The sequence below is a fragment of the Castor canadensis genome, chromosome 6, assembly GCF_047511655.1.
Source record: "Castor canadensis chromosome 6, mCasCan1.hap1v2, whole genome shotgun sequence".
Lineage (NCBI taxonomy): Eukaryota > Metazoa > Chordata > Mammalia > Rodentia > Castoridae > Castor > Castor canadensis.
This window is the reverse complement of record NC_133391.1, coordinates 76,754,703-76,770,640: the sequence shown is the minus strand read 5'-3', so window position 1 is coordinate 76,770,640 and position 15,938 is coordinate 76,754,703. Positions and strand designations below refer to the sequence as shown.

The 15,938-nt window shown below is 45.0% G+C and overlaps 1 protein-coding gene across 7 annotated transcripts in view; it reads right to left on the bottom strand.

Moving 5' to 3' along the window:
• Positions 1-352: 352 nt before the first annotated feature.
• The window catches only part of Fgf1 (fibroblast growth factor 1), an 88,862-nt gene continuing 73,276 nt past the window's right edge, over positions 353-15,938 (bottom strand). For 6 of the 7 annotated variants that reach the window (XM_074076762.1, XM_074076759.1, XM_074076761.1 and 3 more), the window contains exons 3-4: positions 7,137-7,240; positions 353-3,601 (exon numbers count right to left, since the gene is read on the bottom strand). In XM_074076762.1, coding sequence (XP_073932863.1) covers positions 3,407-3,601; positions 7,137-7,240 — 299 coding nt within the window. In that variant the 3' untranslated portion in view covers positions 353-3,406. The remainder of the gene's footprint in view (positions 3,602-7,136; positions 7,241-15,938) is intronic. The other variant, XM_074076765.1, reaches the window with a different exon arrangement.

Sequence of the window (15,938 nt, the reverse complement as noted above, 5' to 3'; positions counted from 1 at the left end):
AATATCTTTGCCCAGGCAGAAGCCAGTCAATTCAACAACAGTAGCCTAACTTCGTATGATTTAAACTATGAAGAAAGAGTTTCTGAGTTTGTCATAGTGCCTGGCTCCTAAAGGGGCAAGTTTCTATAATATATTTTCCTACCAGAGGCCTAGAAAACAACCCATATTGCCTTATGTTTGCAAAGAAAATTTAAAATATTTCTATCTTAGCTTTTCTCATTCACCCTGAAAGTCTCCTATGTGGTAACAAGGTAAGTATAGAGAACTAAACAGCTGTACACTCCCGGGGATGCCAACAAATTTCTTCCACAGAAAGATGGGGTGCCCACGGATGCTCACACACACAGAAATGTCACCGATTAACGGAACATTTATTAACATATGTAAAGTGCAGACCGTGATACAAACAAGAGATAAAGAAAGACAGTGATGTAAAATGACAGGCATCATTTTCACTGGAGGTCTGCTTTGCAGCCTGTGAGCCTGGTTGGTTTAGGCACTGTGCTCTGCAAGGCTGAGGACTTGGGCTCTGTTGCCCTCAGTGCAAAGCCAGGATCTCATCTTCAGAGGCAGCTGATGCACCAGTCCACTTCTCATTTGTATACACTGTTGGCCATTGGAGGGACATAGCCAGCTCCACCCTGCCACGTTGCTAACTCTCAAAAGCCCATATGGTCATCACACTTTGTACGGAGTGTGGGGTAGCTCACAATAGTTGGCCTGGAAAGTTGGCTCATCACAGGCAGATGGCTGCAAATCTACTAAGGGAAGAGAATGTACAGTGACAGTGTTCCCATGTTTGAAACAGCATGGGGACTGCCCCACTCCCTTCTTACAAGATCTCATGGGCCCTTTTCCTGATTTGAAAGCTGTCCCCTCAAGCTGACACAGGGCTGAAGTTGCAAGTGTTGGGTTTACTTCGGCACACATGTCCTCTGCCACTTTGGTGGGGGCTTATTCTATGTCAGGGGCTGCTAGTTCTTCCAAACCTGGGGTTCTGGGACTTGCTGTTTATTCAGTAGGAACCTCAGTCTGTTTTTACTTGTCTGAACGAGATGACTCCTTAGCATCTTTCATAAAAATAGTGCCCTGGGCAGGGGTACGGCAGCAAGCCAGAAAGACACGGCTCCCAGGAGCCCCAGGACCCTGAACAATGCCTGGCGCAGAGTGGGCACGATATATCCATTGGGCAAATACACCGATGATGACTGGGCTGAGATTGTCAAGGTCACAATCCTCTGCAATGGCTTGGGTCTCTGAAATCACAGACTCCATCTCATCTGTTGGCACTGATATTTAATTTTTCCTGGCTAATGTTATACTTGAATTTGATTCATACAATAAAAATTATGGACCATTATAAATAGCTTAGGTCCCCTCTCTCGGTACCTTTTACTGGCCAAACCTTCACACTAAAGAGATGTTAAAGCCACACTGCATTATCCCCAACTTGCCTGCAAAGATTTCCTAAAAATAAAACAAAACCATCTTATCCATGTTATAAAAACAAGAAAAGTTACGATATCATTTCACTATACAAAAGCAGAACACTGTATTAACCATGATGTCAACTCAGTTCAATTCCTCAGTTGTGCTATCACTTTGAACCTTTGAAGTGTCATTTTTCTTCCATCCTAAATATGACAGTTCAATTATAAGGAATTATTTCTCAATTAATAATTGCTTTGATTCCTTATAAAATATGATCTAAAACTCATCAGTTTTTAGCTGCGATGAACTTAAAACTCCCAATTTTCAAACAAAAACTTATATCAGCACAGTAGAAGACATAGAAAAACCTCACGAGTAAATGTGGTGTAAGTATTAGATAACTGAGTAGCTTATATGGCTTAGCTGATAATTATCGTCAGTCTTAATGGCTGAATGCTAATCAATTTAATGCCTCAAGCTATATACTTTTAAATGTGATTAAAACATACAGTCTCACAGTAAATTTAAATGGCTTATTAAAGGCCTTTATATGGCCTCAGTATCCTATGTCAGAGATGAATGGTGTTTCTGAGTTGCTAGCCACTTGGGTCAAGTTTATTTTAAGCAGGAAGCCTATTTATACAAGTAATGGTAACAGAAATGGTCTCTTGAAAAAAGCTGTCTGGGAGGGTTTAACATTTTTTGAAGTACACATTTGTCTGTCTTCAAAGTGGGTATTTTATATGCATTGGGTCAAAGCACCTTAAAACCACATTCCTTTATACAGGCATAACTACCTACTATGGCTGCTGCCTGGATGACCTGGGAGATGCCTGGGTGTGCATGTTTAAGGTGAGGCTGAGCAGGTGAGGGTCTGGGGATTAAGCCACCTTGAATAGCATTCTTTAGGATCTGCTGCTGAAATTGTGGTGGAGGAATGACAGCAGCATCTAAAGGACCTGGGAGCCCCTGGGAAATGTAGAGACCCTACTCCAGCCCCGCTGAGTCAGGCTCTGTATTCATAACCAGACCCTCATATGTTCTGTAGGAACATAAGGGCTGGGGGGCACTCCAAAGCCCCTGTTAATTGGTGAGCATGCAAGTGTCATGGCGACACTTTTCCTTTCCTCCTTGCTCCTCAAATCACCCTTTTTAGAGGTCAGCATCCCCACGGCTGATGGTACCCTTTCTTGCTCATCACCCCACTCCCCAGACCCAGGTGAACTTCCCAACCTCTAATGTCCTTGCTTTTATCAAGAAACCACATCTAGGGGTCTCCCCTGACCTCAGAGGCTTCCTGCTGCTAGATAAGCTTGGGGAGGTCAAGGCCTAGTAACAACTGCAGATTCATTCTGCTTCCCTGTGGCTGAGCTTCCACCGCCCCCATCTTCACTTATTCTGTACCAAGACCTCATCCTTCTAAGTTGTCCATCAAAATGTAACTCCCTTTCCATGTGAAATCCCTTATGTGCTTGAGGGGGGATTTCTCCATCCCTGCTTCTTTCATGGAATCTCTGCCTACTTCTCTGTTGGTATTTGGGGGGTACTGACGGAAAAAGGTAGTCATGCCAGATGTTTGGGGACTTGAAGCCAGGGTTTACTCAGCAGGGGAAATGGTACGCACTTACTAAACACCCACTCGGCAGACTCCTCAGCACACTTCACTTGGCTCCATCTTTGCATTGAGAGGCTCGTCTGTAGCAGGTGCCTCAAGGCAACTGGGCATCCTAACCCAGACCAAGACTAGCCAGCCAGTTGACCCCTAGAAGCAATTTGGTCCCTCTGTTCCAAACTGTGCCAGGGTAAAGGGCTCTGGAAAAGAGTGAACTGGGTATTAGAAGCGCATTGCTTACAAATTCAGGCTCTGTGGGCTGGGGGCTAGTGCAGCCAATGGTCAAGGGAACGCTTTTGGGATCGGCCAGGTGAGGACCCCTCGAGGCTCCTCGGGATTGGTTAGCACCCAGAACAGATTTCTCTAATCAGAGGAGACTGGCAGGGGGAGAAACAGGATTGCTTTCTGGCCGTAGTGAGTCCGAGGCCCACGTTTGCAGCTTCCGTTCTTCTTGAGACCAACAAACCAATTCTTCTCTGCATGTTTCTTGGATATGTAGGTGTTGTAATGGTTTTCCTCCAGCCTCTCCAGGAACAAGCATTCTTCATCTGGTGTCTGCTAAAAAGGTAAATCCAAAAGAGTGCAGAACAATTAGTGAGTGGTTTTAAAGCACTGTGTGACCTTGGACAAATCACTAAAGCTTTCTGCCTTGGTCTCTTTCTTTTTAGGGGAATTGGGATATGTATCAAAATTAAACATTTTTCACTTCTAGGACTTTACCCTTAGTTGTTAGTTGAGCAAGTATAAAATAATATTTTCCAGGATGGTCTCTGAAGCCTCAACTATAATGAGAACAAATTAGAAGCGGCTGTATGGCCGTGGCCCGGTGACTGGTGGAGTGGAGGAAGGTACACCCTTACAGTGCGATCCCGTGAGGCTGCAGAGTTACCAAGCTGGGAACAGCCACAACATATCAAATAGTGTGCTTGCTTGAAAAATGTCTAGCAACATATAATGCATCTGTTAAAAAGTAGGGAAAGCCAGTCTTCACACTTGCTACTTGTCCAGATTTTTATAATATATATAGTATACTATATTTAGATTTAAAACAAGTGTGTGAAAACCCTTATGCTGTATGTTATCCTTCCAATGACCACCCCCACCACCAAACTGTGCCTTTTTCAAGTCACGTGATCTCAATAGTCTCTCTCTTCGTCCACAGTATGTGCTAATGTCCTTTCTGGTGGTTTCCAGTCATTCATTGTTCTCTATACATGTGACATATTTGTAGATACAAAACCTACTGAGGAAAGAGATGGAATCTACCATCCCACCACCACACACACACACAGAGCCTTGTAAGGGCTGGTTGATCACCAGCTATGGAGTGGGTTAATTCAGTTCTTTTTTCCTTTTCTTTTTTTGTTGCTGGGGATGGAAACAGGTGCATGCTAGGCGAGTGCTCTGCCACTGAGCAGAGCAACTGTCAACCCCAGTGTTATCTTTTATTAGCAAGGAACTATGCAACAGGAAGCATCCTGCTTCTTATTCATTTGCAGCCGAAGGAAATGACACCTGGGTGAGACACTTCAGATCCTTTTCGAATGAGACAGGATATAAATATACTATTTAATTGGATGACTGCTGCCTCTGGAGGAAGTTGGTCCAGACATTAACAGTCAGTGCACATTGTCAGGGTGGAAGGAGGGGCGGGGGTTGGACTGTGTGGGTTGCCACTCTCCTGTAGGAGGCTCACCCATGACACCCCTCAGTGGGTGTCAGGCCTGCATTCAGTGACGAAGGTGAGAACAGCCATGTTCCCCACCTGATGGCTCTGTCACACCAGAGCAGATGACACACAAAGAGACTGAGTCATGGCTGAGTCGGCTGGCCAACTCTGTGCTGTGTCCCTCAGTGGGATTCGTAAGCAATTGTTATGCACCTGGTGCAATACTGGAGTATGAACATCAGCTATTGATTCGTGCCTGTTGTTTTTTTGTGTTTAGAATGCTTTCCCCCATTACATAGGTGACAAACTCATTGGAGAAAATTGGGAAAATATAGGAAGCCATTCTCGAATTACAAAATCACCCACTTATACCCCCAAAGATAACTGTATTAATATTTTTCAGATACAGCCTTTCAAACTTACTTTTTAAACACACAAAAATCTGAAATAAGATGGAGTGATACCTAAAATTTCTTCACAGCATGAGGCAGAGTTACATTTATTTATTTATTTTGGGGGAGCAATACTGGGATTTGAACTCAGGGCCTCACACTCTACCACTGGAGCCACTCTGCCAGCCCTGTTTTGTGTTGGGAATTTTTGGAATAGGGACTCTTGAACTATTTGCCTGGGGCTGGCTTTGAACCTTGATCCTCCTGATCTCTGTCTTCTGAGTAGCTAGGATTACAGGTGTGAGCCACCGGCACCTGGCAAAGGCAGAGGTACTTTAGAACTTCTCCTTATCAGGGGGAATAATGCAAAGATTCTTAGTTATAATATACTAAGATCATTTTTTCAGGAGAATTGCAGGGGCGGTCAGCACTATGTTAAGAGGGGCTGCTTGGAGCCTGGAGGAAATTGGACTTGAGAGTTCTCCCTCAATTTCTTTATATAAATAAAATAAGGTTAGAATAAACATCAAGATTGATTTAAAGAAGAAAAAGCCATAAAACTGTAGCATATCACCTAGGAGACAGTGAGGGTCACGGGTGCACAAGCTGCCTCCCATGTGCAGTCACTGGGGGGTGAGTTCCGTTGTTGTTTCCTTGGACCCTCTTGAGTCCTGCATCATGTAGTCCCTGTCCCTTGCGATCCCATTTAAGATAGGGCTCAGAGTGGGCAAGGAACTTGCCAGTGTGGCAGAGGTATAAGATTCAGCTGTGAGTCAGATCAAATGGCTGATCGGTTGATTTGACAACCAGTTGGAAGAACCACCTTAAAAACAAATCCACTCTTTATGTAGCAGTCTCTGCCTTGGCTCCGCGCCCCTTAAAATTGTCCCAGTTGCTCCGGATCTCAGCCAACAGCATATGAGAGGACACCTGTTACTCTGACTATTCTATCTCCTGACCCCTAGTGGGCAGTGGGCAGAACTGCACTTGAGTTCTCCTCCAGGGTTTCCTGTGCCCACTTTCAGTTGGCGACTTGATCCGGGTAAAAGAAAGCCTCCGTCTGAACATGCTGTATGCGCTGCCTTTTAATAAAGATCTTCATAAAAGGGGAGAGGGTTTGACTGGGTCATGAATTGTAGCCAAGCCTTAGTTCTCAGCTGTTACGATACAGAGAAGGGATCGTTGAAATCCATTTGTTGGTTTTAGCTCAGTCTCCAGCTAAATCTTTTAGCAGAGATCCCAAGAGGGGCAAAATCAGATGACCCAGGCTGGGATGTGGCTCAAGTGGTAGAGCACCTGCCTAGCAAGCACAAGGCCCTAAATTCAAATCCCAGTACCACCTAAGTTAATTGCTAAAAAATAATCAGATTACCTCTATTTCTGTTCTTTTCTCACAAAGACCAAGATATTTTTATTCTTAGAGAGGAGGAGAAGGGCATGTGGGGGGCTTTAGCTACCAAAGAAACAAAGCATTAGATGACATTTCTCCTCAGTGCCTGTTCATCCTTGACATCCCTTTTAGCACTTAAAATGGTGCTTGGACACAGGAACATTTGGTAAGTGTTGAACTGAGTAACTAAAATTTCATCTTTTTAGGTGATCCTTGCAAAATAACAGGGACTGTTTCCAACCTTTTATGCATGGCAGATAAGCTACTAGAATCCAGGATCTGCAACTTTTATAAAAAGCATGAAAAGACACATGCACTAGGAGCTCAGGAAACATTTTTGGAATGAATGAATAAACAAGGACCAGGTATCCTGAAGGAAGTGCCTGATGAGTTATCAAAACATCAATCAATGTTTCCTCTCTGTCTAGATGATAGTGTACTTGAGTATTTTGAGAGCATACCCCAAGAAACTCTTTTATGTTTGCACTTAAAATAAGGCAAGGTAGAGGGTGGGAATCCTACTGGAAAAAATAACAAACAGAGACTAATTGATGGTTTCTAGTTTGCATTGCTCATTGTAACAAGGTTTCTGAAAACCTCAACCTTGGCCGTGTCTGGAGGCAGGATCAGCTTCATACTTACTGAGCCGTATAAAAGCCCCTCAGGGTCCATGGCCAAGTACTGGCCAGTCTCGGTACTCTTTATATACACCTCCCCCACGCTTTCCGCACTCAGCTGCAGCTGAACTGGAATAAAAATAACACAAGCAAAAGTAAATAAACACCACACTTTGGCCGATAGAGCACGGCAGCCAGGACAGTTGGCCATGGAAAATTCTGCTCATTGGTTTCATCCAGCCCCAAGGATGAGACTCCAATTAATCAAGACATAGAAACATAGTTCCTTTTTCTTTGCTCTCCAAAGAAAGCTGTCCAAGAATAATTATGAGAGAGGAGAGAGGATGGTTGTCTCACCCATCTGTCCACCCTGTTTGTTACAATGATTCCTCATGTGCCTTCCCAGTGCCTTGCTCCCCTCTCTCTGTCACCTGGGGGAAAATAATCACAAGAGGAAGTGATTGCTCCCTGTCTGTCACTCCAGCAATCTTGGGACGCTGGTCAGCCTGCGTGTTTTCTTATTGGTTCACTGAGTCTGCTCCACTGTAATGGCCCACACCTTCTAGACATGGAAGAGCCTCTTATAGACAGATTTTTTTTTTTTTTAAATCTGCGGTTGTTTTTTTTCCTAGGCAAGAGAGGTTCCCAGGGATTTAAGACTGACTGCCACCCATCAGATACAAAGAACCCAGCCACAATGCAGTTCACTGAACCCCTTGACCTCTTGGGCATCTCAAATGTGGTCCTGATGAAATGGAAGTCCCCAGTCTCTGATTTGGACAGTAAAGCAATTACCAAATTACCTGGACATTCAGTGACGAGAGCAGTGGTTCTCAACTGGGGACCCTTTTGTACCACAGGGACATTTCACAATGTCTGGGATCAGTTTGAGTTGTTCAACTGGAGGAAATGGCATCTAGTGAACAGAGGCCAAGGATGCTGAAGAATATCCCATGATGTATAGGGCAGCTGCTCAACAAAGACTTATTCAACCCAAAGAGTCCCGGCTCCCAGGTTGAGAGACCTTTGATGGACAACAAGGACTGTGAGTTACTCTGACTTACACACAACATTACATGGTTGATCCTCCCAAGGTGCCTTGCTTAGTGCTAGGCACACAACTGGAGGCCATTACCTGATAAGTATTTTTTTCCTCCTTCACCCCAGAGCACTTTAGAAGGGAGGTGTTTGATGGTTCACATTTGGGAGTCAGAATTAATTGTGGACTCTTCCAGCAATTTCTTTGGTCACCAATGGTCACAGCTTTCATTACAACTAGGAGTGAAATGTAGACAGGGAGCCAGTGGTGGTCAGTAAGTAGTGTGCTAGGAGGAAGAGGGCCAGCTTGCCAGAGGCCAAGAGCAGGGTGGCTTTGGTTGGCAGGTCTACACCCTTCATGGCCTTTTCTTTGTTTTTTATTTTTATGTAGTTGTTTTGAACAGGAAACCCACTCATGTTTCAAACTTGGAGACAATATCAGAGGTGACAGTGAAATGTCCCCCGCCACTGCCCCCATCCTCCCTCCAACATCAGCAGCTAAGACCCTTCTTCCCTGTGCATGTCCATTCTCCTGGGGGAAGCAGAGACAAACAGAAAGCCCTTCTGCATACATTTTATGTGGATCTTTCTAGAGAGGTTATATGCATGTCTTGCCCTTCCCACCTTTTTTTATTACAATGAAAGTATGCGCATCACACAGTTCTGTGCCTTGGTTTTTGGGTTTTTGTTGTTGTTGTTGTTGTTGTTGTTGTTTTTGCTTAAAACTACTTTGGTACTGAAAGAGCTAACCCACTCCCACTCTTTTTGTCAGTTGAATTATATTCTTTCATTTGGCTGGACCATAATCATTTAACACTTTCCTATTGATATGCTGGTATTTTCTCATTTTCCTCATCTTCTGATTCATCCCAAGGGTGAGACATAGTTACATCACCCCGACTAGGAAAGTGTGCTTCCCTTGTCCTTAGAGACAAGGAGGACTTCCTCCACCTTCCTGTGGTAAGTGAGTTTGTTGAATTCACAGGAAGAGAACTGGAAGCTCCTGATCTCCTTTCCCACTAGTCCTCCCGTCTTCAGAGCTGAGTGTGATCATGAGAAAACAGGCTGAAGGGCCTCCACCAGGACCTGGGCCCTGCCCTCTCCAGCCTCAAATCATACCACTTGCTTGTTTGCTCTGTTCTACTTATTTAACTCTTTCAACACACCAAGCACTTTCTTGCCTCAGAATCTTTGCACATGCTATGCCCTTTTTTCTGCACGCTCTTCTTCTGCACGCTCTTCTTCCAGACACTCACAAGGTTAGCACTCCTCTTCCTCCTCTAGGCCTCACCCTGAATATCCTCTCCTCAGAGAAGCCTTCTGCAAGTCACAGAGTGCCTGTGACACTCTGACAGTGGGGTTTTCACCCCCAACTCTACTGCCTCTGCCAGCACCTCCCCAGTTCTCCATCTTTCTCTTTCTCAGACCCCTGCTTACTTCTTACATGGCATCCAACATAGGATTACTTTATTATTTAGGGGTTTACTCATTTATTTGTTCTTCCACAAGAAGCAGAGAGGAAAGGAAGGGCAGGGACCTTGTCTGTCCTGTTATCTCCTTAGGTCCCCAGACCCTCACACAGTGCCCTGCTGTCAGGGATTGGTCAGTGTCTATTGGTTGAATGAATGATATAGACTAATGTTGGCAGAGCTCATTCTGCCAGCATTTATTCACCAGTAAGCTGTGTCCTTTGAATCATGTTTCCAAAAACCTTCTGTGGGGTTAAGTGAGATGGGACCAAGGCGAGAGTTGTAAGGCTTGAGTCTGGGCTCTGCCCCGCAACCAGCTGTGTGACCTTGGCCAGGACACTTAATCTCTTTCCACCACAGTATCCTTGTCAGTACAACGGGAGGTGTGTAGATTCCATCTCTATAAAGATTTTTCCAGAAGCAAGTACATATTCGTTGACTTAACAATAATACACACAACAGAATCATATTCCTCCATAAAAAGGACTGAATACTGATGCATGAGTCAACATAGTGAGCCCTGAAAACACAGCAGCCACAGAGGACCATGTATTTCATGATTCCATTTGCGTGAAAGGTCCAGAATAAGCACATCCATAAATACGGCAAGGAGGCTAGTGATAGCTGGTGCCTGGGCAAGGGCGGGGGTGGAGATGGGGGAATTATGGTGAAGGGGTGTGGGTTTCTTTTTGAAAATGTTCTAAAGTTTATTATAGAGATAGTTATACAGCTCTGTTAAGAAAAGTTGTGAGGAAAAACACTGGATTGCAAGCTTTAAATGGGTGAATTATATGGCATATGAATTCTGTCTTGATAAAGCTGTTTTGCATGCCCTGTAATTTTGTTGAGTTTTTGGAGAATTTTCAATCAATTTCTATCAATTTCCCAGCATAATCATGTATGTTTTGGTGAGATCAAAGAAGGAGATAGCCATGTATTGACATGTGCCAGGCACCATGTAGTTTCTGTCTTGGTATTAAAGGAATAAAATTAAAGAGTGTGGGCTTTAGATTCAAACAGCATGAATAACAGTTCTTGCTGGGTTGTGGATTAGCTGTGTGATCATCGGGCAAGCTATCCTGTTTCCTTATCTATAAGGATGGTTGTTACGAAGATTCAATGATCGAATACATGGAAAGTGGCTAGTATAGTCATGTCATTTCCTCTCTGCATATGTGACTCATCTGCTCCTCACAGAGTCCCCTGAGAAGGTGGCATCTGGTGTGAGCTACAGGTGAGTTGCTAAAGCTTGGCAAGAGCATGTTTTTAGTCAAGGCTACACTTACAAGAAGGGGGAGAACCATGGCCAGGACCAGGCTTGAGTCCTTACCCTGCTCCTTCACCCAACATCTTGGGCTCCAGTTATGGGATGGGTTGATCCAAAGCCAGCCATACTCTCCTGCTTGGACCTCCTGTATTCGAGATCAGATGTGTACAAGATGGCGGGTGGACCTCCAGGATCCCATTGTAACCATGGAATGAATGAGGCTAGTGCCTGGGACTTTTTCTGCCTTCTATCTGCCTGTGCAGGTGTGTAGTTAAACATGCCATGGGTGCCACAGACATCTCAAAGCACAAGTCCTTTAAGATAAGGAAGATTTTAAAAAAGTTTTTGTTTCCTAGTTCATTTCTGTTCTACTTTCTTTCAATAGTACCCATTTGTCTTACCATGGGTCTAAGTGGTGTTGACTTGCTTTCTATGGAGTCCATCGTGGCTGTGGAAAGGCCTCACAGAGCAAACGAGCTGAGGTCTGCCTACCACATAACTTCAGCCCTTGGCCATGAGTCCTAACACTAGGCTTGGTGCTCTGGTGAGAGTTCGTCTCCAGAGTTTCCTCTGCAAATATTATTACTCCAGGATGTCCAAGTTTCATAGCTCATTTTCACTGGATTTCTTTCTGGCTAAGTTCCCTGAACATATATCCTTTATATCCTTCTGCAATCAGGGCTGGCAGGAAGGAGCAACACCCAGCCTGAGCTACTCATATAGCCAACTAGGTGTCCAAATCTCCAGTGTGACTTTGTTCCAGTTCTCCAGACCTACATCCTCTTGCAGCTGTCACTGATGAAGAGCAAGGAAGGAGAGAGCGTGTGAAAGGGGGCCTCGGAAAGCGAGGGAGGGATTTCCTCCTGTAGCAGGCAGGGTCGGGCACTGGAGAGCTGTTTGGTCCCAGTCCCTGCACACTAATCCGCCTGTGCTTGTACCACACATGGTGCCTGGATCCAGGGCTTACATGTGAGTAGAAAGACAGACACATGGTCCTACAAATTCTAAAACAACACAAAAACAGAGCCCTCACTTGTTTTTGAGCAAAAGCAAATAAAAGTGCAAAAACTACATTAAAAACTCTGTCTCTGTCTCTCTCCTCTACCCACCCCCCCTTTTTTTCTCTTTCAAAGAAAAGCAGAAGATAGCATACAGAAAAACCATTGTGAGAGAATACAGTAAATCCTCAATGAAAAATTTGTAGAAAGCATGAACCAAGTTTCATAGCTGATTTTCGCTGGATATCTTTCTGGCTTAATTTGCTAAACATTCTTCTGCAAGCAGGACACAGCTCACAGATCTCTATGTAGTAAAATATACAACTATACTAGATATAGACCAGATTCACACATAGCTCTCTTGGGGAGGATAAGAAGGAGGACAGAAAAGGAGGGAAAGTCTTTTCACCCTCATGCTTTATTTCCTTAAGAACAATTCTGAGGCTAGCTTTAAGTGATAGGGCTGTTGGTGTTTGCTGGTCGTTGGTCCATATTTAATGATATATTTCTGTTTTACTACATACATATTCATGAGCTATGCATGTTAGTTTTTGTTTTATAAACTTTTCATCAGAGACTTTCCATCTCCCACAATTCTCCTTCATGCCTTTTAGGAACAGCAGTTACATTTTAAAGCTCTGTGCCAAAATCAGTGGACCAACACTCAGAACTGGCCAAGACTCCAATTCTTGTTGGTGATGGTCCCCGAGGTGTCTCGGCTTACCCCAGGCTGCTTCCAGACCTGAGCATAGGGATCCATACAGATGGGTGTTCCTGGGACCCAGGAGTTCTGGAGGGGCAGGATGGTGGAGGATCCTGGAAGCTGCACCTTCCTTACTCTCTCTTCAACACCTTCTGCCAGGTCAGCCCCCAGAGCAAGGGTGGAGCACAAGAAATGGAGGATTTGTTGTTCGTGAGGCCTGTGAGCAGCAAGGCCAGTGGCTCCGAGCATCCAAAGGCTGAAGGAGCAAGTTCTAGTTGAAAAATGACACCAGTCCCTACTCCCTAGGGTTCTTCTATTCCCTCAGTTCTGAAATGGGGCCAGCAATGCATGAGTTAGCAGAATGGGAAGTGGCTTTTTAAGAAGGACTCTTTAAGTGGTAGATAGAAATGTCTTACAGAACTCTAAATTGACAAAGCATTGTAAAAATATACTTGAAGAGGGCTGGAAGTGTTTGCTTGGTGGATTTGACCCTAAGTGGCCCCAGTAAATCCATAGTCCTGCTCCCAACACACACCACAAATCCAGGCCAGGGAGTACTCCGTCACCACTGTACCTCCAGCCTGTCCTGCTCCTTATTAAGGAACGTGTTCAGGTGTGCTGGAATAAACACAGCATTTAGGACTGTCAAGTCAATGAATGTCAAGTAACCTGAAATGTGTCAGATCGCCTTTGTGCGTGTGCTCCTACTCTGTCCTGCTCTTGTTCATTGAACCCTTCCCGGGTCTCTGTATACTTTGGGCACCCATATAAGGGAGCCAGAGCTTTGGGGTAGGTATACCAGGCTCCCCCTGGGCACTCACACCTTTCCTCTGAGGAGTGTGAGTCTGCCTCTCTGTTTCCTCCGAGCTCGCAGAGGTTTCCATTAGGTCTTAGCAGTACTTTGTCCACAGTAAGGCATTTGATCCCTTACTTTCCAGGAGCAGAAAGAAGGGAAAGCAGTTAGGAGCCTGCCAGTGCTGAGAGAAGTGAGTTCTGGAGCACTGCACCCCATGTCAGCCCTAGCATCACCCTTCTGCCCTAGGAATTTGGAAGGCTAAGCTTCTGGCGGGCATATTGGGCTGGGAAGGCCGGAGAGGAGGTGCCACGCCCGCGGGTGGCCTGCCTTTCATGCTGCTGCCCAAGGAGAGGCCGCAGAGATTACTGCCCGGTTATTCTGGGTTGGAGACTTCCCGTCCTTGGCCCTGTTTACCCAGAGTGAGGTCAGCCTCATTCAGAACTCAGGGAGGTTGTTTTATGTCAGGCATTTATAATTAAAACGTAGCCACAACTCAGGCTCCGCAAAACTTTAAAGAAAGAGAACGGGGAAAAGTGGATTTGAGGAAAAACATGTATATTCCAATGGTTTGGATCACACACATGCATATATATATAAAAGACTTAAAACTTGTAAAGATGTCTGGTCTTTTAACACCTGAAAATACCTGGAATTTTTTTTTTCTTTTGAAAATTTTAATTTAGTTCAGAGATTGAGTGATATACACATATATACACATATATTCATTTTTACATTTTAAAGTTTATGTAGAAAATTTCCTCTGTATAATCAGACAAGGGTGGTGGGGAGGAGAGGTGGGAGACCATTGTATCACATGTGACTAGGTTGGCGCCCCCTGTTGGAGGAGGATATTCCTGCCTGGACACCTGACTGGCAGCAGGGCCCCACTCTGCCTGTTGGGGTCATTTGGAAAGGTGTCTTGACTTTGGTCCCAAGCTGTTGGGAACAAAGTACCTTTACCATTAAGTACCAAGCCATGTACAGACAGTAGAAGTCTGGTCGTCCCCAAAACAATGGGCAGAGGGGGATTTCACTGATGTCACTGATGAGCAGACTGCCCTGAACTCAGGGCTGCCCAAAAGGATCCTTTTGGTGAGCAAACTCCCTTAGTGCCTTTGGGATGTGGCTGGGTTTATAAATATTTGATCAGCACACACTTTGCTCAGGAACATTTCCATTTGTGTGGTGAGTGGTGCCAGTAATTCTCCTCTCCACGTACCTTCTCTGTGGTGGGGAGGCCAGGGGTTGTGGGCCTCAGAGAGACTCAGGCTGGGGTGCTTGGGATGTATCATTAGTCTCCAGTTACTGTTACTTATGAACCATCGAGGATGATGTCACACCTCTCTTTGCTGAAGAGGAAACTCCCGCAGAAAGAGCAGAATCAAACGCAGAGTTTTTCCCTGCCTTTGCCAGAGCACCTAGCTCTGCCACAGAAGTTAAGGCAGGGTTTGCTGGGCCAGGACCTGGGCACATGGTGGCCTGGAGATCTCCAAAGGAGACAGTTCTGGAGAAGCTGGGATGAAAAGTCACACACAGTTCTGTGGGCAAGTGCAGCATTCTTTTAATTTAACAGACTGGAAAGATCAGATGGTAAGATGAGGAATGCCCAGGAAGCTTAAGGTGATAAATGTCATGTTTCGAGCACAATGTGTCTGGTAGTGTGCTAAGCACTTATAAATATTACATTTCAGACTGACTGACTTTCCTGTGAGGTGGATACTGTTGTCATTCTTATTTGTAACATGAGGAAACTGAGGCACATAGAGAAGTAATGGTCAAGGGGTACAGAACTAGTAAGTGGCAATGTTGGGACCTGTACCTACACCCTTCTGACACCCACAACAGGCCGTGTGACACCAAGTGTTCAGTTAATGGGGTGAAACCACTGTCACAGTGTTGGTGTCAAGGGTGGTGGTGGGATATAGGGGAAAAAAAACCTCTTAGTATGAGAAGAGGTAGGATGGCCACCCTGTCCCTGGGAGCAGCTGGTCGTCCCTGTTAGTTTCTGTGTTCTGTGTACTGTGATGATGACGAGTAGCTCCATGGGTTGTCATTAGGTGGAAGTGAGAGGCTGGCACAATGCCCGCCCATGCCAGTGTTCTATAGGTATTCACCAAGCATATCGTTGATTTTGAATGTATAATATATATGCCACCAATAGAATTTAGTCTCATCAAATTAATGCTTACTGGGCATTATACCAAGTGACAGGCAATGTGCTGGATGCAAAAATCACAGTGTTGAGCATTAAAAGACTAAGTCCAGTCTTCAGGGAGTCCAGTAGAAGAGAAAACAGTAAATAATCTGCACAAATAAGTGCAGAAGTATAGGTACAAGAAGAACTGGACGGTTCCCCAGGGGTTCCTCACATGCTCTGTGTCCAAGAAGGAACTGCCCACCTTCCCCTGCACCTGCACCCCCCTCAAGACCCTCCTTCTCATGGTGACACATCCATCTGTCTATCATGGCACTCTACTGTTAGCAGGAGCCTTCTCACAAACTGGGCCCCTGGGCCCCAGACTCTGCAGCAGTCCCCTCCTGGCATTGGTTGTATGG